This window comes from Peromyscus leucopus, chromosome 14, assembly GCF_004664715.2.
Source record: "Peromyscus leucopus breed LL Stock chromosome 14, UCI_PerLeu_2.1, whole genome shotgun sequence".
NCBI lineage: Eukaryota > Metazoa > Chordata > Mammalia > Rodentia > Cricetidae > Peromyscus > Peromyscus leucopus.
Window position 1 is genome coordinate 41,926,851 of NC_051075.1, and position 23,986 is coordinate 41,950,836.

Genomic DNA, 23,986 nt, shown 5'->3' on the forward strand with positions numbered 1-23,986 from the left:
CCATGTTCCTTATGTAGGCTGCCAGCAGGTGTGGACCAGATTAAAGATTCTTCCCACTTTGAATGATTTAATTAAAAATCCAATCCCTCAGAGGTGTATCCAGCTGCATGGGTTTTAGTTAGTTCCAGATGTAGCCAAGTTGACAACCAAGAAGAGCCATCACAATGGGACATCACTGTTGTAGATGCTAAGTGGTCTCATCAAGCATGTGTCTTGGAAAGATGTTAGAAGTCATCCTGGGGAAATGGGGTGAAAGTGAATGTAGGGAGACAGACTCCTAAAGGGGATGCTAAGTGGAATCAGTGGGAATCAAGGTGGCTTGAACTCAGATGATGCCTGGGTTGGGGCAAAGACCAATAAATTCAAGAAAGAAGAGTCGGTGGGCCTGGATGACCAATTCTAGATACAGTAGCAGTTGTTGAGATGATGACTAGGTTCCTGTGTATTAAGATTATGACCCTGGAAATTGCAAGGAAATACACTTTCATATTTCTTATATGCAAAGTAATCAGTTGTATGAAGCAGTGAGATTCTTAGTGGTCACCTCTCTTTTTAACCACATTTTTATAGGGTTGGCTACTTCTACAGTTAACAGCTACAGAATCCTGACATCCTGAGTTTTGCTTAGTCTGTCACAAGAGAGCTACAATTACCATAGCTCCATATTTCCTCCTTATATTTGAGCCCAAAATATATTTTCAAATGATACTAATGTTTCTCTTCTCTTGGGACAAAAATCAACTATATTGTATCTTTATATGGGACTTATTTCTGTTATTTTTCCCCCAATTTTATCACATTAGCTCTCAATTATATTGCACCTTTCTATGGATGCTATTTGACAATCCTGAGTCTCCTTCAGCAGGGACTTGTTGATGTGTATGCCAATGGCATTGGAATCTGGGTGCCTTGCTGTTGAAAGGGAGGTCATGCTAATCACTTGAGATATGTTTTTTTTTTTTTTTAACCTTTCTTAAAGTTATTTTAGAATTTTATGTATGTGGGTGTTTTGTCTGCGTTTATGGATGTGTGTGCCCCCCACATCTATCTGGTAAGAGCCGAAGTCAGAGGACAGTGTCAGAGCTCCTGGAACTGGAGTTGCAGATGGTTGTGAGTGGGATCCTCTGGAAGAGCAGCCAGTGCTCTTAACCACGGAGCCATCTCTCCAGCCCCAGGCTTTATCTTTAAAAGGTAAATATTAATTAAATCTTTAGCTCTCCTTAAGATCTTATTATGTGTGTCTGAAATGGGTTTCCATCTAAGGGCAGCCACAGTCTCTTTAGAAAATTGTTACCGAGGCTGGGTTCAGTAGTCTCTGTGGAGCCACTGAGGGCCTTGCCTGTTTGTGTTACAACCACTGGGTATTCATGGAGCGTGTTTCAATTTCCTTGGCTGTAATAGATACTCAAAAATACTCAATGGGCTTATGAAATCTAGTATTTAAAAAGTGCCATCACTATAATGGCATCAACCGTGGGCAGCTCCTTCCCATTTCAGTTGGACTAAGTCTAATTGGTTTCACATTGTCCTGCTCAAGCATACACAATGGTATTTGCTCTGTCAAGTTTAGAAATGGACTTTAATAGGAGCCTTCTGCGACTTAGCAGCTGAAGCTGTTTTTACTTTATTACATTTACGTTGGAAAATTCGTTGCCACCGGTTTTCATGTTTTAGATGTTTTCTATTAGGGAAACAGGCTAAATAGAAATGGAATGAGATCAGGCCTCCAAGTCAGGGGCCAGCAAGGGGGCTCAGCAGGTAAAGGGGCTTGCTGGCCAACCCAGTGGCTTGCATTTGATCCCTGGAACCATGTGGTGGAAGGAGAAAACTGACTGCCCCACGTTGTCCTCTGACTTCCCCACTGTAAAAAATTCCAAGCCTCCAAGTCAGACAGACATCTCAGTTTGAACCCAACACCTGCCATTTCCTGGGGAAATAGTCCCACCTCTGGTATTTCTAGAATTGCCCCAGTCTTACTGGCCTTCTGTGAAGGTTTGGAGTAATCATTCAAATTTCAACAGCAGAGAATTGGAATACCATTTCTGTTCTTTAATCCAGATGATGAACATCAAAGCAATGTACCAACCCTTTCTGAGCCTCAGTGTTTTCATCTGTAAAAGGGGAAAGCTATTGTCTTTTACATAAGCTTTTATTTGTGTAAGAACTCAAAAACATTGTATACAATAACATGTCAGAGAAATACTTTTCTGAGATATTAACATATAAGTACTTAATATATTTTTATCTTGTAAAACATCACAAAGTTCAACATAATGAATGCCTAATATTAAGTCCCAGTTACATGTTGGATTCTTTCTATGTATTTTAAGATATTCTGTAATATAATTTACAAGACAAATTACAATATAGGGAGTCATGATCCCTGCATTATGAATGAGAACATACCAGTGTCCAGGTACATGTCCATGATTTGGGATAACTGAAGGGTGGATCCAAGGCAACCTTTGCAAAGGTTCTAAAACAGTGTGCTCTCCTCTCTCCCTCTCTCCCTTCTTTTCTTTCTGACTCATTCTTCTCATAATCAACTGGTAAATATGTATTTTGATTATAAGGAAGTTCTCATTTCGATTTATATCCACTGTTCTTCCTGCCCCGCCCCAAAGCCCAGTAATAAAGGTGTGTCCAAGACCCTGCAATGACAATGTGGCTGTATTGTATCTGTATTACTGCACAAAACTCCTTGGTAGCCCTCCTTTTGCGCTCTCTCTCTCTCTCTCTCTCTCTCTCTCTCTCTCTCTCTCTCTCTCTCTCTCTCTCTCTCTCTGTGATGAGTGTATGTGCTCGTATGTGTGCACTTGTGAATGCAGGTGTACATACAATGTACTTATAGGCTAGAGGTCAACACTGAGCATTTTTCCTCCATTGCTTTTTACCTTCTGTTTTGAAACAGGGTCCCCCATTGAACTTGAAATTCACCAGTTTGGCTAGGCTGGCTGGCCAGTGAGCCTTTGGGATCCTCCTGTCTTTGCCTCCTTAGCTCTGGGGTTACACTTATGTGTTGCTGTACATGATGGCTTTTGGTGGGGTTGTTGAATTCATCAGCTCATGCTTGAGCCACAAGCTCATTACTGACTAAACCATGTCTCCAGCCCCAGTCGTCCATTTTTATATTTGTTAAGATGCCAACAGACCTTGGACGAATGCTTCGGAAGGTATTTCATTTCAATGGCAAGTATTTCTTCCCACCTAACAAATTTGCTTTTAGAGGAAATACACCTGTGGATACTTCTGACTCCTGTGAAAGATGGATGGCAGCCCATTTCGTAGTTCTTATTTTTACCGCATGCATTATTCATCTTCTAAGCCTTCTTAGGTAATTCAAAATGACTTTCTCCATCAGGCTTGATAATGGTAGACTTAATTAGCCTCAAGGCTAGTGTGTCAATAACAAATAACTACATTTTCTAGACAAGGGAAGTTATCTGGCACTGCCTGTGAAGAGACACTCTAGATAAATCCAGTATTCTTGACTTTTTCTTAGATTGTCCTATGAATCATGGTGAAGAGTGAGAAGGGGTTTTTACATGGTGATTTATCTTTCAAAAAAATGCTAAACATCTACATGTGTTAGAAGGTAGATTTGTATACCATTTTGACTTTGGATTTGGTTACCTGGAAACCATGCTGTTGGAAACGTTTTTTCCTGCCTTTCAGAATGTAGCTTATTCTCCAGGAGCTCATAAACCTTTCAAAACGACACAGGCGTACACACTTCCATCACAGATTTTTATGGTTTTCTACAAGCTGGGGTTTCTTAGATTCTAACCCTTCCCGCCCTGCTTCAAGAAGCTGTCATTACCAGAAAAGGAGGTCAGAAGGATTTAACTGACAGCCTTTATAGGTCCATAAGTGTTTTTATTCTTTGTTCACAATTGCCTTTGGTGGAGATCTTAAAAATATATGAGAAAGCACATAACTCAAGGATTTCATAGATTTCCTATATAGAAACACACTATTGTTTCCTGCTTAGTAATTTTCTATATTTAAAGTGATCATAGTTCAGTTAACTACGATTACAATTAAAGAGAATTCTAACTAAAGTAAGATTTCAAAAGTGCATTCCTTGGGAATATACCAATGGCTTTCCTTTTCTTTTTATTTATCAATTGTTACTATATCTTATATTTCTAGATTATCCAGCAATGAGCCTTTTCAAAACTTTCAGTGTATCTTTTCTTCTGATCTAGGTATCTGGACAGGGTCAACGTCCCTGCCTCTCTCCTCCCCTCCATTCCTCCATTCCCATCCTAGTTAATATTATCTGTCAACCTGACATAGCCTGGGATCACCTGAAAAAGGAGTCTTGAGTAACTGCCTTTATCAGGTTGGTCTATGAGTGTGTCTGTGAGAGATTGTCTTGATTGAGTATTGATGTAGGAAGCCTCAGACAACTATGAGCAGGTCATTCCTGAGCTATATAAGGGAGCTAGCTGAGCCTGAGCATGAATCAGTGAGATGGAGGGAGTAAGTCAGAACAAGTGAGCCAGCAAACAAATCTTCTATTGTTTCTGCTTCACATTCCTACCTGAGTTACTGGTATGACTTCCTTCCATAATGGATTATGACCTGGAGGTAGTTTAAGTCAAATCAACCTTTTCCTGCCCAATTGCTTTTGGTTAGTGTTTTATCACAGTAACATAATAAAGTGCACATGCTCGCTCTCTCCTCTCTCTGTCTCTCTCTCCCATACATTCATCCCATCAAAAGCCATGCCATCGTCTCACTATAAGAAAGCACTCTAAAGAATTAGAACAGTAGATACATATTTGCATCACCCTTGGTGTGCCCTCTCAATCAAATTGACATTTACTTATATAAATCTCCATGACTGATATCCTTTGGGTTTAGGTTTATTTTATGAGTGGTATCCTGTATTGCCAACTCAGTGATTTTCCGTGTCTAGACACAGGTGCTGTTCCTTTTCAGTGTTCTAGAATACAACAACTAGCCAGTCTCCCCACCCCCGCCTCCCATATATAGATAGAGATTTGGTCTCTTTTGCATTGTTTTGACATAATATGACAGTGAATTATCATATTAACAAAAGATTTAGAACTCATCTCTGAAAAGGCAATTTTATTCTTAATATGTCCAGTCCCAGCTACCGTGCTCTTTGGCATATCTGGCATGTTCTTGGATTTTAGAGACAAAGGGAACTGATAGAGTAAGGGAATCCCATTCTACAGATGATGATAAATGATACAATCGAGACCATTTGGCTTTAAACATTTTCATTAGTACTTTCATCTACACACTTATCCACCCACTCACCCAACCATCCACCCACCAGCCCACTATCTATCCACTCATCTATCCACTCGTACACACACACACACACACACACACACACACACACACACACACCCCTATCCATTCATCTGCCCATCAAACCACCATCCATCTACTCATCCACCCAGCCATCTATCCACTCATCTACCCACCCATTCCATTCACCTACCCATTCACTCATCAATATATACACATACCCATCCATTCATTGTAACACAAATTGCTAAATGGTCTTTTAATAAAAACCTAGAGCCAGAATATTGGGGTGAATGCTGAAAGATCAGAGAGACAAAGGAACAAGCCACCTCTTACCTCTAGAACTCATCAGTCTGAAAAGCTTTCCTCAGCCAAAAGATCTTAGTTCCTGTCTCCTCATGCCTTATATACCTTTCTCTACCCACCCATATCATTTGCTGTCTCAACTTTCCTAGTGCTGGGATTAAAGGCATGTGACTCCAAAGTATTGGGATTAAAGGTGTGTGCCACCATTGCCTGGCTTTGTTTCTCTTCTAGATTGAGTCAATCTCATGTAGTCCAGGGTGGCTTTGAACTCACAAAGATCCAGATGGATATCTGCCTCCAGAGTGCTAGGATTAAAGGTGTGTGCCACCACTGCCTGGCCTGTATGTTTAATCTAGTGGTTTGTTCTGTTCTCTGATCTTCAGGCAAATTTATTAGAGTATATAATACATCACCACCACCACCACCATCCATCCATCCATCCATCCATCCATCCATCCATCCATCCATCCATCCATTTATCCACCACCCACCCACCACCACCCACCCACCCACCCAACCACCCAACCACCCAACCACCCAACCACCCAACCACCCAACCACCCACCCACCCACCCAACCAACCAACCAACCAACCAACCAACATATTCAGAGCTCCTCCTGCTATATGTAGATTCTGGAACTGTAACCTATAAAAACACTCCCCAAACTTGTGGAAACCCATCAGAAGAATATTGACACATAAATGTAATTTTATAACATAAAGACATATTCTAAGTACTCTGAGGCCATGTCTTTAATTGTAGATGAAGAATTAGCAGAGAAAGCCATTAGAGTTTCAATGCAAAAAAAAAAAAAAATGAGTCAGGCTAAGTGTGAAGACATCCTGGGATAAACAAATAAAAATCAGGAAAAATCAAGGTCATTTCTGGAAATTCTCAGTGTATCAGCATGACTGGCATATAGGATCTCACAGTGAGGGGGAATAAGGAGTGGCTGAGTCTGCACTCTGTGGCAGTTTCTTTGGGGCCAGCCTGTGCTCAGCTGGACATTCCATTAGAAAGAAAAGTGGGGCCATATGAATTGTAAGGACAAGAGTAGATGGCGAGAGCCACTGATTTCTCTGAGAGGCATTCTGGGCCTCTAACACCCTGAAGCACTTTTGCTTAGGCCAAAGACTTTCTGGGTCAAATGTAAAATGAAAAAGTCATCTGAGCAGCAAAGGCAACCCAAAATGGGGGTTTGTGAAATTGAGGGGAACAAATGCTGACAGGATAGTGGACTAAATAGGAAATTTGTGCACTAACACCACTGAAGATTTTCATGACAGCTTTGTGTAGGTTTTACTCATAAATTTAACAAAATTATTGAGTATATAATTTCTACTGAGCACTATTTCAGGCATGGTTCTGATGAGACTTACGGCTTCATTATTCACTTACCGTATGGACAGTATAGTTCTCAGCACTGAGATAGATAGAACAAGATAGATGGCCTCCGCTCCCCATGGAGCCTCCATTCCAGGGGTAGAGAGGAAGGAAACCCAAATGAAAGTCAGGTGGTGGGGAACAGAGTGTCTGATGGAAGCTGGAAAAGACAGGAGACTGACACAAACCAGGTGAGTGAGATGAGAGACTGGGAGCTGGGAAGGCAGTCAGTGGAGAGCAAAAGCTGACGTCGGATTGCAAGGAACAGAAGGGGAGTGTGTTGAAGAGAGAGTCACAGTCATGAGGTCCTGTGACAGAAGAGATGAATCCCTGCAGCCAAATGACATACTGGGTTTGAAATGACTGAATTTAAGATTTTGGTGTGGCACGTTAACGTGTATCTATTTCCTTACATCAGATTTTTTTTTTAATATCAACCCCTTTAGTAGGGGCTTGGTCCTCCAGGGAAGATGATATTCCTGCAGCCAGGCTAGGCCTTTGTGTGCTTTATTGCTTTGTGTGCTTTATTAATTTACTAGATGACTCTGAACCACCAAAGGTTGCATACTACTGACTTGGATTTGTGAGAAGAGTAAGAGAAGGAGCAAGCTAAGGACTGGAGATGTGTATTTTGAGTTTATAAATTTTTAAAGTTAAAATAGGGTTGAGGCTGGGGGAGGGTATAGTTTAGTTGATAGTATGATTTCTAGCATATAGAAACCCCGGGTTTGGTCCCAGTACTATATAAACAAGGTGCGGTTTTTCCACATCTGTAAGCCTAGTGCTCAGGGTATGAAGATATAAGAACCACATGTTCAAGGTCATCTCTGGCTATATAGCAAGTGGAAGATCAGCCCAGGATACATGAAACTATCTCAGAGCAACCAACCACCTAATTAACCAACTAATCAAACCAAAGAAATCAAAACCAACCAAAGAAACAAAAATAAGATGGGTTAGCCCTCCCAGCAGGTGAGTATAAAGGGGAAACAGAAGGAACTGGACAGAGAGGGGTTGAAAAGATGCCGTTGGAGGAAGACAAGGGCTACAAAGTGGCACATGAATTCTTCAGTTTCTGTTTCACTGAAATGAAGGTTCCATGAGGACAGGGGTCTCAGGGTTACCTTATGCCTGGCTTTATGCCCAGTACTTAATAGGTACTTAGTGTTATTTGTTTACTGAATGAATCAATGTATCTATGAGTCACTAAACAAGAAATTTTTAAGAGAATATAAGCAGTTGTACTAAGGGCTGAGATCAAGAGGGTTGAAACGTCAGGAATGGGATGATGCTGAGGGAAGATGTTGCTATCAAAGAAACAATGACTTTTGTCCTACACTGTGATCGCAGTGAGATAACCACACCCGTGTATATACAGAAAGCTACCTAGGTTTGTGTTTGCATATGAGTGTAAAAGCATAGGCATTTGCTATTTGGTCGTCCCAGTGTTCTGTTCTATGGATGTCCAGGAGCTACCTCTTTCAGATTATGAACCTTATGAGATGAAGTATGTTTCAGAAGGCCCATGAGTTGCAGAGGGCTAACTTGAGGAGGTGGGGACACAGTCAAAGCCACAAGATACCAAGGATATCTCTCCAGGAAGCTGGATGATCCATTTGCCATGCAGATTTTCAGTGATTTCTCCCCAAGAATAGACATCATTTCTAGAGATTGCATAAAACTGTATGATTCTATTTTAAGATTTGCTGGAAGCTTTTAAATTCCAGACACACATTTCCTTTGAGAGGATAAACCTTTGTGTCACAAAACAGAGATGCCTGTGCGTTCGCTCTCTGGGTTCTGCATGTTTGTTCACGGAACCTCCAGCTTTTCTTGCATTTTGAAGTGTCATGCCAAACTGGCTGTTCCCATGGATTCCTTTACTCTTTTCACATTGTTAGGCTGATCTATGGGGAGCAGACCTCTCTTAGTCCATGTGACTAGAATCCATTACTGCTAATGGGAATTGTGCTTGAGCCTGAGGAGGTGTATAGACATGGGTAGAACCCACATTTAGAGTTTCATGGTCATTTCTGTTTAGCCATCATAAGAGTTCAATATAACGTTTCTTTGTCCCCACCCTCCAAACGTTATCTGACATTGATTATAGGTATCTGGTGATAGGTGTCTGCCATTGTGACTCTAACAGGTGTAAGCATGTCTTTCCTCTGTTTCAGCTGAGAAGTGTTGAGAGTGAAATGTTCACAGCCACTAAGAGACTACCCTATCAAACACAGTTGCTCTGTTCCCTGCAAAGACCTACTCCGTAGACCTTGGCACAGGAACCGGCATGCTGCCTGGTTTTAGTTACAGCCAACGGTGCTCACGTACTGCGCATGTTTTCTTTATGTGTATATTAATAAAGTTTTGCCTGTTATAAAAAAAAGAGAGAAAGACTTCAAATTTCTCATCGTACTTGTTCTGTATTTCACATAAGCCCAGAGTTCTGGAGGAACCAAAGGAGTGGACTCTGTACACGTGAGGTAGTTGGCCATGGTGTTGGCCATGGCATCTCAGGATGCCCAGAACTTCTTCCAGCCTTTATCTTCCTGGCTATCCCGAGTTTATGAAGCTCTCCAGCAAGCGGGTGATGCGTTAGCTGCGTCACTGGTTCTTCTAAGCAAACATGATTCGGCATTGAGTGACAAGCCAGACCAGGACTTAGATGATATTAAGTTTCAGGAAACCTACTTCGAAGATGAAGAGCAGGGCAATGATGGGAATTCAGAGGAGGCAAACTCCCTGTTTCTTGAAGAGGACCATTTCTCATGCTCTAATAGTGATTCGCAGGACTCTGGCAGAATGTCAAGCCCCAGACTTGATCAACAAGCCAAAGACTCATGCTCTGTAATACACCAGTGGCCCAATCAGACCCCAGCTGGCCTGCAGCCGCCACACATGCTTTCTTCTATCGCTGAGGAAGAACATCACTTTGAGAGGCAGAAATGTGGTCGTCAGCTTGGCTGTGACACCCAGGTCCCTGGCACTTTAGGAAAAGTTAATGGAAAAAAGCAAGGTAAGCTGTTCAGTATCATTGTTTCTGTGTTCTTCTAGAAGCCTCGTATAGCTCCATGTTGATTTGCTTTTAAGTATCACATTGATTTTACTTTTTCTCTGCCACTTACACATCCCCTCACCCTGGCTTCTGATTGAGAGATACAATCCACAAGAATATTTTTGTTCTATGGAGCTTTACAAGATCCTTGTTTGGGCTCCATATTTCAAAATAAGAGTTCTGAGCAAGTGAAAAGCTTAAAATGAATCTGAGGGTTCTGTTGGAGAAGTCCCTGTGCACATGCCATGCTTTTTTAAAATATCCTTTAAAATGTTCTTTTTCCCTCCTTCCCTCTAGGTTAGGAATTTCTAGATGTTACTATATTATTCAGTGTGAAATCCTGTGCAAACAGCCATACTTGTTGCAGAATTTGTAGTTGATAACACTCCAAGAATACTTCTCGCAGCGTCTCACTGGGACGTGATGTGAGATGACAGAAGATGGGAGATCTTTGAAATAGGACAGCTTCATTTGCTTTTAGCCTGGACTGATAAGGACACAGTTAATAGAAGTTGCCTATGATACTTTATGTTGTCAGAACTGAGCACAAAGTAAGGCTTTAATAAAAGCGGCATGGATATGTCACATATGTAATGACCTCTGGGAAAGCTATGGCCATGCATTTCAGAATAGGTTTTTCCACAGTTCTAATCCTCTAACCTGTAGAGAGGTCATCCCACCTGGTTAAGAGACAAAGGCAAACAGTAGGCTGAGGTGAGGGGGTGGTATACATGTGTCAATGTGTGCATGTACAGTCTACACATCTTAGTAGATTATTCATATCCAGACAAAGTCATTACTTCCTTTCTTGCTGGAGGGAGCCGACATTTCTGGGATAACATATTGTCTTTTTTATCCATTTTCAATAATTCTTCCTAGTATCATCTTTTTAGGGGAGGATCTTACCAGACACATGGGCTCTTGGTGTCTAAGGAAGCAAAGTATCATATTCTTTTTTGCAGCACTTCCTTCTCTCTCTCTGTCTCTCTCTCTCTCTCTCTCTCTCTCTGTCTCTCTCTCTCTCTGTCTCTCTCTCTCTCTCTCTCTCTCTCTCTCTCTCTCTCTCTCTCTCTCTGTACATGTATACTTGTGCATATGGTGTTCAGACACTGAGTGTTTTCCTCAACTGCTTTCCATCTTTTTTGAAACAGGGTCTCCCACTGAACCAGGAGCTCGTCTATTCAGCTAGTTCTTTGAATCCTCCGGCCACAGCCCATTCCAATACTAGGATTGTAAATACACACTGTACCCAGATTTTTGCATGAGATCTGGGAATCCAGACTCAGACCATCATGCTTCAACAGCAAGCAGTTTAGCGACTGAGCCCTGCCCCCACTCCCCCACAATGGTTTCTTAATTTTTATTTCATGATTTGGTAAAAATCAGGACAGTGAATATTCTTTCCGAAAGACGAACTATAAATGACCATGGTTTTGAGTCTTTTAAAATTATTTGTAAAATATTTGGTAAAGAACCTCCAGAGATGCTGTTGAGTTCCTTTTGTGTTGGTCATCTGCTGGTGGGTATGGGACCTAACTTTAAGAGTCCCAGTGAGGCCGGGCGGTGGTGTTGCACGCTTTTAATCCCAGCACTCGGGAGGCAGAGCCAGGCGGATCTCTGTGAGTTCGAGGCCAGCCTGGTCTACAGAGTGAGATCCAGGACAGGCGCAAAAACTACACAGAGAAACCCTGTCTTGAAAAACCAAAAAAAAAAGTTCTGGTAAGACTCCCTAGGAGAAAACTAATTTTTCATTTGCAACTGGCTATCAATCAAAGACAGCTTCTGGGTTAGGAATGGGTGTGTGTGTCCACTTCTCCATTCAGCTCTAGGACTCCATGTGGTACAGACCCAGGCAGGCCTTGTGCACACTGGCACAGTCTCTGTAAGTTCATGTGTGTGCTAGTCCTGTTGTTCTGGAAGGCCTGGAGTCCTTGGTGTCTCCTAGATTCTCTAGGTATTACAATCTTTCTGCCTCCTCTTCTTCAGAGTTCCCTGAGGGGAGGGATTTGATGGAGGCATCCCTTTTAGGGCTGAGTGTTCCAGGGTCTCTCACTCCATGTATAACATCTGACAGTCTCACTCTATGTATAACGTGTGACAGAACAGTAGTATGGAGATTTCCCCTAGGCCCCCGGCCTATCCAGTCTCAGATTCTTAGACACCCAAATAGCATTGGCTATCTGCCCCTTCTCATGGAGCGGGCCTTAAATCCAATCAGATATTGCTTGGTTGCTCCCACAAGCTTTGTGCCATTAATGCACCGGTGTGTTTTCGAGGCAGGTGATTCTTATCGATCAAATGGTTTGTAGCTGGGTTGGTGTTGAACTTTCATCTTTGGTATTGTGCAAAGTATCTTCCAGTACCATGAACATCAGTTTGTAGGGGTGAAGGCTCTAGGTAGGTACCAGCTTGATTTCTCTGTGTTCAATGAATTGTGTTTTAGTAGTCACTTTTGATATGTTGTTGTCTGATTGTAGTATCTGTGGAATGTTCATTTCATAAAATGAATCCAGAAGTGTTTATTCTTCTTTTGTCCAGAAAATTTGTGTAGATTTATTTTTTATTAGTGATATATATGCTACCAAGGACTTTATTCGTGTGTGTGTGTGTGTGTGTGTGTGTGTGTGTGTGTGTGTAACAGACAAGAGAGACAGACAGAGAATGAGGGGTGAGGAAGAGAGGGCAAGAGAGAGAGCAAGCATGTGGAAGTTAGAGGACAACTTGGGGGAATCCACTCCCTCCTTCCCTGTATGGGTCCCAGGGATGGAACTCATATTGCCATGCTTGGTGGCAAGCACCTTTACCCACTGAGTCATCTCATGGGCCTCTAATTAAGGTGTTTGAGTCCAGAAGTTTTGTGTTGGGAAAGTTTTAGAAGAAGAGTTCAATTAATAGACATTGGATTATCTTGATTTTATTTTCTTAAGTGATTTTTGGTATTTTGTGTTTTTCAAGGACATTTTCATCTATATTATTGAATTTGTCTTATGCTATTTCTTTATTACCTTATATTCTTAGGTTTTAAAGTGACATTTGAAAATATTTTTGATTTGGTCGGCCTGTAAAGAGAATTGTTGTCAATCTGTCTATATTTTCTGCAAGAAACTACCTTTTATTTTTTATTGTTTTTCCTCTATTTTTGGTTCTTAATTCCATTGGTTTTTGTTATGCTTATTACTCCACACTTTCTCTAGTTATAATTTGTTTTTTATTTTATTTTATTTATTTATTTTTTTTTTAAAGATTTATTTATTATGTGCACAGAAGTGGGCGCCAGCTCTCATTACAGATGGTTGTGAGTCACCATGTGGGTGCTGGGAATTGAACTCAGGACCTCTGGAAGAACAGTCGGTGCTCTTAACCTCTGAGCCATCTCTCCAGGCCCCTTGTTTTTTATTTTTAATGCAACTTAAGATACGAATTTTCCTCTAAGCAATGCATTATCTGCAGTCAACAAACACCAGTGTGATGTTTCTCGTTTCATTCCAAATTAAAGAAATTTATAATGCACATGTCTTTGCTTGTTTTTTCATATGGTGGCTATTTAAAACTATATAGGTTAGAGTCCAAATACTGAAGAGTCCAGGTATTTTTCTGTAGTTGATTTCTAGTTTAATTGCACAATGGCCTGAGTTTATTTTGTATTTTTTAACTTTGTATTAAGTAAAAAATTTAACATTCATGGTTGGGGACTTAGCTCAATGGCAGAAGGCCTTGGGTTTCGTCCCCAACTCTGGGGAAAAACATTCAGATTTCTTCTGTTAACCTGAGTGTGTGTTGACTTGTTGACTGTTTTGTGTGCCCTTGAAGAGGCAGTATTCTGTGTGCTCAGAGTATAATGTATACATACAACTATATAACATAATATATAGTTGAGCTAAGTTGTCCAAGGTGCTTTATCACTTTTTCTTTTTCTTTTCTTTTCTTTCTTTCTTTTTTCTTTTTTTGAGACAGGGTTTTTCTGTGTAGTCTTGGTGCCTGTCCTGAATCTCCTCTGCCCGGCTCTGCCTTCCGAGTGCTGGGATTAAAGGTGTGTGCCACCACCACCCAGCTTATCAGGTTTTCTAATAGTTGTTTGATCTATTGATTTCTGTAGGGCAAGGATACCGATTTTGATTACTGAAAGAGAGTATGGGAGTCTGTAGCTCAAATTATTGATTTGGAAATTTCTCATTTCTATTTCTGTCAGTGTTTTTTTTGCTAATGTAACCTGAAGCTCTGTTGTTGGTAAAGACACATTTTAGAAACGTGTCTTTAGGATTGAAAGTCTTCATTATTCTGTAATGTGTCATTTTTATCTCTTATGATGTTTCTTGTCCTAACCTCTGCTTTGCTATTAATATGACTACTCCAGCTTTTTACATTTTAAAGTTTAATGTGGCACAATATAGTCTCTTTTATTTTTAAATCCCCCTCTCGGTGTATGTGGGTGGGGTGCCTATGGAGCCTGAGTAGGGAACTGGACTTTTTTTTTGTTTGTTTGTTTTTTTGTTTTTCGAGACAGGGTTTCTCTGTGTAGCTTTGTGCCTTTCCTGAACTCACTTGGTAGCCCAGGCTGGCCTCGAACTTACAGAGATCCACCTGCCTTGCCTCCCAAATGCTGGGATTAAAGGCGTGCGCCGCTGCCACCCGGCAGGGAACTGGACTTCTTAAAGCCAGGGTACAGGTGGCTGCTGTACTGCGAACCTCAATGTGAGTGCCGACAACCCAACTTGGGTCCTCTGGAAGAAGAGCAATCCTTCTTAACTGCAGACCCACCTTTCCAGGGACAATGCAGTCTTTTAAAATTCTTTAAACTAATCTATATTAAGTGTGAGTTTCTTAAAGCATGAACTTACACCATTTTCACCCAATTCGAAAGTCTTTCACTTGGATGGATGTGTTTGTGGTCAATTGCCTGTCATCAATGTAGTTACTGATCAGTCTTTTTCTATTTTTTTTTTTTTTTTGAAGTGAACATTTCTATAATCCTACCTCAAATCCATCCTGGATTTCCTTAGAAAACATTTAAGGTCATTCTGGGGATTAAATACACATTTTTACTAGTTTCAGTCTTTCTGCATATGCAGTACTCTAAGTGTTCTTTTATAGACTTTGTTTTGTTAATGCCGATGTTTTTGACTTTTCCTCACGAAATAAACATAGCACAGTACTGTGTAGCCTTAGACTATCGTTTATCTGTTGTGATGATTAAAATAGAAAATTAATTTTGCATTTACCTCGTTTCTGCCACTCGAAGCATGCTTTACTTTGTCCTTTTTCCCTTGGAAAAAATAGTTTTGTGATTTCTGTCATTCATTCAACTCACTTAAACATTTCCCAGGGTACATATATGCTGCAAATGAGTTATTTCAGTTTTTGGAAAAGTATTTATTTAAGAAATGTTTTAGGTGGGTTTGGTAGAGTCCTTTTAGAATGCTTCATTTTCTGTGTCTGTCACGTGAGACATGTGCTGTAATCCTCATATATGTTTCTCTGAGCATACTCCTCTCCCTTTCCCACTGAAAAACCTCTAGGAAGTTTTCATTTAATCTTTGAGAGTTTCGTCCAACATAGTTTGATGTCATTCATTCCCTTCTGCCCATCTTCTCCAAGATCCCCCTCACCACACCCAACTTCATGTTCTTCTTTCTCTTTCTTAAAAATAAAAAAATCAAAACCAAAAGCAAAATAAAAACATCACATTGGTTTTCAGCAGCACGTTTCTGGAGTTGTGTGCATGTGTGAGTACATATATGTATGCCTGTCTTGTAGTATGGGCTTTGGCTGGTGGTATCTAAGCTTAGGCCTATCACTGGAGATGGAAAACATTCTTCTGGAAAATTGCTGTCTGTCTGTCACATTCTTTTGGAAAATTGTCTGTCTGTTATTGCCTCAGGCACCACTTCTGGTCTGTTCTCTTTGGCACTTCTTCCTGGTGTTCATCTGTTTGATATTCATTTGCAGCCCTCGGGAGTTCTCTGTATATCCCTCTTTTCACCTCTTTATGTTTTGCTTTGGGTTGTGTCCATCCTTTTTCAAATTTGCTAATACTTCCAAGTCCTCTGATGATTCCACAAGTTGTAGTTTTAAAAATAACTCCAACCTTTCTACATGCATTCTTCCCCTCTTTGTGGCAACAGGGTTTTGTTTTTTACCCCAGATTTTTTTGTTTTTATTTTTTTCATTTATTTTACATACCGACCACAGTTTCCTCTCCTTTCTCCTCCCGTTCCCTCCTCCTTCATCCCTCTGGCTGCCCCACTCCCTCCTCCTCTATCTCTGTTCAGAAAGGGGCAGGTCTCCCATGGGAGTCAATAAAGCATGGCACATCAAGTTGAGGCAGGACCAAGCTCCTCCCCCTGCATCAAGGCTGGGCAGGGCAGCCCAGCATGGGGAATGGATTCCTAAAAGTGGCCAACAGTTTTAAGCATATTATTCACATACTTCATATTCCCCATTTCAGAGTCCAACTATTGTAGCTGAGTAATATTTGAGCTAGAGATCTTGGTCTTTTTGTCTCTTAGTAGATAGAGTGATTTTAAAAATTTCTCACAGAATTTATGACTGAAGATGAAACATGGTATGTGGGGAAGGAAAAATGGACGGGTCTGTCTGTCCAGTGTTGGGCCCTTGCTGTAAGAGTGTTTCCGAGTCAGAACTCAAGTGGGTTTCCACTTTGTTATTGTCAGCCTCGGCGCAGTGTAGACCTTAAAACCTCCAATTCGTGCCTTTTATGAGGAGTGGGGAGGTTGTTTGTGAGAGGGTTTTGTTAAAACTGGGCCCATGGTCACCTTTGCTTTCTTCTTCCTGTTCCCATGAGGGTCTCTCTGTCTTCACTCTGCTGTTGAGCTGCCGTGTGGTCGCTGGTGAGCTCTGCCAGTTCTGGGGCTGTTCCAGTCCCAGGCAGGCTCCGTGTTCCCGCGTCTGGGGCTGGGGACCTTCGGGCATGTCTGGTCTGCCCTCCGGCTGTAGGGAATCTCTTTCATAGTCCCACCCCACCCTTTCCCAGAAGTTTGCATTCTGTTCTGTGTATTGACCTTCCTGTGTCTCTCCCTGTGGTCTAAGAACACCGGGGTCTGCTGCTCCTCCTGGAGGGACAGCGGACTTTTACAGGTTCTCATACCCAGCGGACTTTTCCTAGCATAGCCTTCCTCTGCTCTCCATGACTGGATACTGGCAGTCGCCTTCTCCGCGGCTACTGTGTCTTTCTTGTAGCTGTCTGCTGGACTCTGGGAAGAAGATCTTCTAACTAGATTTGCATTCCCTTGTGCCGGTCACTCCCATGGGTTCTGCCCTTGTGCAGTCTACACCTGACCTTCAGAAATTACCTGGAAATATGAGCTTCATTGTGCTCCCTAGCTGACCATGTGCCATGCCAGCGAGGACTACTGAAAAAGTTGACTAGTTGACAGCTTTATGACCCCCCTCTTCCTGGTTAGTTTAATCAATGCTATCATTTCACAGAGATCCAGATTTTTATTATTGTCTAAAGGGAGACACATTATTTCCAATGCCCCACTTCTTAAACAGAAGCGGGCTCTTCAGGTTGGTGTATGGAACACACTGTGCCCTGAGATTGAACTGGACCTTCTTATCACATTGGGTAAGGTGTTTGGGTGGAGGAATGAATGAATGAGAAGCTGGCGTCACATTGAAGAGTTCTGAAATGCGTGGGAAACGTGTCTAGTTAGTCCTGCTAACGTGTTTGTGAAAAGTTGAGGGTTCGCACATACGGCAACCTCTGAGATCATCTTGTCAGAGGTAACCTGATAAGGATCTGCATAGCACATGATCCAGGCTTGGGATCTGTGAGGCTGAGTCAGAACTTAGTAGATGGATGGAGGGAGAAAGGCACTCAAGAGGGAGGAAATCACAAACGTTCACGAACGCTAGCTTATAGACAGGCTGACATGATACCGGATCATGGGGCTACAGCCTGGGCCCTTGTGTTTTCTGTGCTAAGAGTTTGGCCTCTCTCTCCTGCAAACAGCTGAGCATTACAAAAAAGGTCATAAGGGTGACACCAGAGAGCTCTGTTTTGGAATAACTGTCACATCAGTTCTGAAATGAAGTTGGAGGGAACGGTATATGCTGGGGGGGGGGCTGTGCAGTGGCTTATAAGAAGGAAGCATGTAAGTCAGAGTGAACACGGGACAATAGATGGCTGCCAGTGTGCTGTTAATGCTCCACCAAGAAAGCATTGCATAAAGAAAGTCTTTGATATGGCTTTGTAGTTTGGTAGACATTCTTCCCACTAGAGGTGGAAGTCCAGGTCTTAGACACCTGAAGGTGTGATGCTCAGGACTGGATGAGAGTCAACATCTCTAGGTACGAAGGACAAAAGAAAGAGAAGATGGTACCCATGCAGGGAGAGGGGGAGGGTCCATCTTCTTTCCTTTCTTTTGTGCTTGATACCTGCAGAGCCAAGTGTGCTTGGGAGAAGGGATGGGGAAAACTAGGTTTCTTCTTTCTTCCTGGAAAGGGAAGCCTTCCCATTCAACCTTAGCATTCTGACTTTGAATCCCACCCACCTCTTCCCATTTCACAGGGAGCAAAGAGCCATAGGAGATACTGGAGGGACCCATGCATGTGGAGGCAGGGGATGGACATCTGTAAAGAGAGGTGCGCTACCGTGGCCTCTCCTAATCACACGTGCAAAGAACACCCCACTTCACACAGAGTGCTGTGGGAAGCTGACAGGCACAAACGAGACAAGCCATAGGCTCGTCCTTGGGCTGTGCCATTTGTCCAATCTGTTCCCAAGGATCCAAAAACTGTTTTCCAAACCCTGACTCTTGGGTATGGGAGGATCGATGTGTAGTGTGGCCTTCGAGTGAAGACAGTCTTGTTAGTCCAGATTACTCATGGTCGTAGATGGAGGAACATGACTAAGTTGCCTCCAGGAACCTCCACTTTTCTCCCTTTCCCCAAGGTGAAATGACCTATGCATTCACTCCAATTGCCTTTTAGTCATTGAGCAAATGCCCTTGTCTGTCTCCTCTCAGAATAAACACTGAGCAACACTAGGATGCACGACCGGATTCTCAACTGTACAGATAAGATACCTGTAGGTTTAAAATAAAATATATTTATTTTAGCTATGAGTTCCTATCTCAAGGAATCTTCCTGTACTCATTTTTTCCCCCTTATTACCCAGGGGTAGTGTAAGCCATTCTGCTGGAGAGAGCTCTCTGGAGAGAGGCGAGGAAAATCAGCATCCTAATCTGAGATTTATGTGCACTTTTTGAAAAGCCTTATCAAGCTTGCTTTTCCCGTTTAATCTTGAGTTCTTTTCATAATGTCGTATCTTGATTTTATGTTCCTTAATGTGCCATATTTTTCTGCACAATAGATTTTAAGCTAAATTGGCCCAAAACAAGAGGGATGCTGAATGCTTTTTGTAACCATGGAAACATTTCTGGGCACTTACCGAGGACCTGGCTGCCAGTAGTAAATGTAACAGAGAAAATAGACACGCTTCATTTAGCAGTTGCTGATGATTAAGAGGCAGAGAGAGTACTTACAGCGACATCCCAAGATAGGCTTTTTGGTTTAAAGACCCAGATCCAAACACCGACTTCCCATCGGACAAGCAGCTGCGACACCCTTGATATGTGGCAGGAAGGAGTTCTCATCGTGTTGGGAAAAAAAAACAAACTCTTCTTTGTTTTCAGCTTTTCACTTGAGTGTGTGTGTGTGTGTGTGTGTGTGTGTGTGTGTGTGTGTGTGTGTCTGTTTTTTTTTTAAACCACATATATTTGTTTCCAAGAAATATGCTTGCTATTTCCTGAAATAGCCTGCTAATGGAATTAATGTGCTTCAAGTCCATGGCCATAGAGAACTTTGGAAGCCATCCTTGGCACGATGGACTGGATTTAGAGGACACAACAGCAGGCTCGGAGAGCGTGGTGACATAATGTCACTTTCTAGCCAGGTTTCTGTACCAGGGGAAGGTAAGGGAAGAACAATCCCACCATGCCCTTAGTTTGTGGCCGATGTCAGCCGTCGCGGGTGGGAAGGCCTCGGGATTGTTGGTGGCAGTCAGGAGGAAGTGGTGTCAGGTATTACAGTGTAGCCAATTCAGCTTCAACCGGCTCCATCTTTTCTGGAGGATGAGTGGCTTACAGGACAGCTGTCTCCGTCTCCCCTTTCTTCTTCTCTCTGCCAAGCGGGGACTTTGCGTTGCCATTTGCAGGAATGTGGTCCCGAAAGCAAGCCTAGCCCACGTTAAGTCTATCTTCATCGGTCAGTCCTGGCTTACACAGCATTTGCCGGCAAGTTCCTTTGTCATCCAGAACCAGCTAGGGAAAAGGTTTATTGTTCTGCCACGCTTTGAGGATCTGTCCTCTGGAAGCTTCGTGAACTCAGTTTCCTTGATATTCCATCCTGCACATTTTAGAACAGCTAACCATCAACGATGCTCAAGGAGCTGGCATGCACTTTTCAGATCTTGGCCCTGAGGCAAGGACATTGCTGCTGCTGCTGCTGCTGCTTCTGCTACCTGTTTCTGGAGTTTTGTGTTATCCTCTGAAGAAATGTCAGGGAGGCAACAGAATTTTAGATGGACAGAAATTTGGGGCTGGAGAGATGGCTCAGCCATTAAAAGGCTGGGCTCACAGCCAAAAATATAAGAAACTTGAAGGTCTAATTTATGGCAAGAATCAAAGTATGGATCCCATATTTCTCACCCTGATTTCTGTTTGTTACTATGAAAGGATGCTGGGAAAATGGAAGGGTAGGTCTAAGTGACATAATAAAATCCCCCCCACCCCCCATTTTTCATGCTCACTGTTATTAGGAATGGATTAGAGGAATTTAAGTCAAGTTACAATCCAAATAAGTTTCAACTCTATTTTATCAGTTCCCAAGGGATCACAAATTCTTCTGTAGTTGTGGGATTAGTTAATGAAAACTGTCGTGAAGTTCCCTTTGCCCTTGTAATGTATCTGGGGCGCCCTTACATCCAGTTAGCCAGTCTAAAGGAGAGGGTGCTGGGGCCAGCCAGGAACCACGAGCTTCCTGAAATGAATTCTTGATATGTTTTCACGCTGAGGGAGACTCTTGCTTGCTGTGTGTTTAGTTTTTCAAAACCATGGCGACACATGCACCATCTTCTTCCCCTCTGCCATCTAAGACAATCTTAGATGGTCTTTTCATAAAAACCCCAGGGCCAGATATCAGGGTGAAAGCTGAAAGATCAGAGAAGCAGAACAGCCAGCCACTAGTTCTTACCTCTACGAAATCCTCAGCCTAAAGAGAGTGAGTTCCTATTTCCTCATGCCTTATATACCTTTTTCTGTCCTGCCATATTACTTCCTGGGATCAAAGGTGTGTGTGCTTCCAAGCAAAGGCATGAGATAAAAGCAAAGGTTGGAATTAAAGGCGTGTGCCACCACTGCCTGACCTCTATGTCTAATCTAGTGGTTGGCTGTTCTGCTTTTCTGATCTTTCAGTTTTCACCCTGGTATCTGGCTCTGTTTTTTTTTTTTTTTTTTTAAATTAAAAGACCATCTAAGATTCGAACAGCATTCCCCCACGGAGACCCCTTCACATCCACTCCTGAGACTCTGGTTTCCATAGAAGAAACTTATGATGGGAAGTGTCTGCACTGTGATTTAAGCTGTCCTTCTCTCCGGGCTCCTGCTGCTGATGCCGAGGGGAAGTCTGGGTCCTTACTAATGGAGTTCTGAGTGCCCTTTACATTTCTTAGCTTTTAAATCCATTTGTGAAACATTTCAAAAGCATAGAAAAATATAGAGGAATATCACAAATCTGTCACATAACTTGGCCACGTCTTAGCATTTTGCTATATTTAATTCAGATTTATTATAAAGAAGCCATCTAGGCCAGATGGAAATAAAGTCTCCTGAGAGAGCCTCTTTGCTTTTTTACTTTTCTCTACTCACTAGGGGTGGAACACATCTATATTTGGGCATTATGATTCCAACGGTGTTTTTATTCTTTTGCTGACAAGCATATGTATCTATAAGCTATACATGCTTTTTGGGATGCTTGTGTGAGTGCATGTACGTGGAGAGCAGAGGACCACCTCAGGTGTCATCCTCAGGAGTACCACCTACCTCCTCTGAGACACGATTTCTCACTGGTCCAAGCTTTGCAAATAGGTTAGGCTGACTGGGATTACACGTATGTCACCACACCTGGAAAATCACACCCTTACATGTTTCCAAAGCTTATGCAAGTGATATACTACTGAACACACCCTGTAACTTGTTTTCTCTTCCCACTCGGTGTACGTTTTGAGTTATGTGGATAGATGTAGGTTGGTTGATGTCTCCTGATTTTGTAGTGTTAGTCAACTGCTCATCAAGCTATTCTTCATGCCTTGCTAGGGTTGCTAATAGTTTGATAGCATGAATATCTCTGTGAGCAGGTACACTGGAGTTCATTTTTATGGAGCCACAATCCTACTTCAATTCTTTCTTAAACTAGGACATTTCTTCCCTGGTTGAGGTTCTTTGAATAAATTGTCATCACCTCTTGCTTTTTCCTCGGGTGGTTCAAATTGGTTCCTATTCCCCTGCAGCCAAGAGAGTTGTAATCAATAGAGTACTTTAGTCACTTAAAGAATCTAACTTTTAGACGTTGTGTAGTTTTCCACAGTGTGTTTAAATAATGAATAAGTGATTGAGAACATGAAGCAGTGATATTTAATTTAGGAGGTATACAGGCCCCTTTGAAATGTAAAATGGTCTCATCCCTATGACTATCCAAATGTGAGCTAAACAAGGGCATCATGGACAACCCACAAGGCCTCAGCCCTGCATACGGAACTATAAACAACCAAGGAAGACTGGGAATGGGAGAGGTGCTCTTCCTCAGGGAAGAGTACACGAATTGGTTGTCAGTACCAAATGGTCAGCTCTGAAAATATACATACACATAACATTATAAAGACTGACCAGATTATACTTAAGGACATATATGAATATAGCTATACATATATGCATGCAATAGCAATTAGCAAAAAAAGAGACCATGAATTTGAAGGGAGGTGGGGGGGGGGAATATTGGAGGATTTGGAGGGAGGAAAGGGGAAGGAAAAATGTATTATAATCTTAAAATAAAATAAAAAGAAAGCTATGAACTTACTTATCTGCAAAAGTACATAGTAGAATACACTTTTTAAAGTGTGTGTGGAATTTCATGGGTATATGGACCTCCTGAAATTCATCCGTGGTACTAAGATTAAAATCTACCGAGTTTGTAAGAGTAGACTGTTGGTGATGCCTCGGGGCTCCTGTAGTTGAGACCTAGGATGTCCTCTGATGTTCCATGTGTTAAGTTCCCTAGCTTGATTACTGTAAAGGTAGCATGTCCTGATGGGGTGCCCTTGAAGGAGAGTGGGACCTCAGCCCCTCTATGGTTTTGCATTTGCCCTTGAAGTGAGCTGTTCCCTTCACCATGTCCTCCTCCGCCACCATAAGCTTCCCCAGGGCAGCCAACTGACTGGCCTGAAACCTCCCAACCCCTCATCCAAGGTGAACCTTTTCTCTTTCCAACTTGATAATTGCATGTATTTGTTACAGTAATGGCTGACAGTAGGCGAGCCGACCATTTGTGCTCTTTTATTTGTAATCTGGTTTTTCTCCTAAGAAGATAAAATCGGAGATAGGCAGTAAGATCGGTATTGGATCTTAGATTGTTGTCTCAGCCCACATCCATTCCTCTGCTTGGAATGGTGGGGATTAGAATCCCAAAAGTTGGAATTCTTTTTGAAGGCGCATCCTCCTAGCTTAAGCTAAGAAGAACGTTAAAGGGACATTGAAAGATGGAGTGGGGAGGGAGAAGGCCTTGCTGTTTTGTTCACTGCCCCATCCTTGGCACCCCAGGACAGCCCTGTTGTTAGCAGTTCACACTGGCAGTCTCTGCCTTGCTGAAACCCTCTCAGAGGCAATAGGGCCAGCCCCAGTTTCCACCCCTTAGATGATGGCCGCCCACCTCTGTGATG

The 23,986-nt window shown here is 42.2% G+C and overlaps 1 protein-coding gene across 2 annotated transcripts in view; it reads left to right on the forward strand.

The window, feature by feature from the left end:
• Syt16 (synaptotagmin 16) overlaps positions 1–23,986 on the forward strand; it is a 265,478-nt gene that overhangs the window by 155,124 nt on the left and 86,368 nt on the right. Inside the window, exon 2 of one of the 2 annotated variants that reach the window (XM_028858033.2) lies at positions 9,155–9,993. The exons of the other annotated variant lie outside the window; for it this stretch is intronic. Coding sequence (XP_028713866.1) covers positions 9,471–9,993 — 523 coding nt within the window. The 5' untranslated portion in view covers positions 9,155–9,470. The remainder of the gene's footprint in view (positions 1–9,154; positions 9,994–23,986) is intronic. 2 annotated transcript variants of the gene reach the window in all.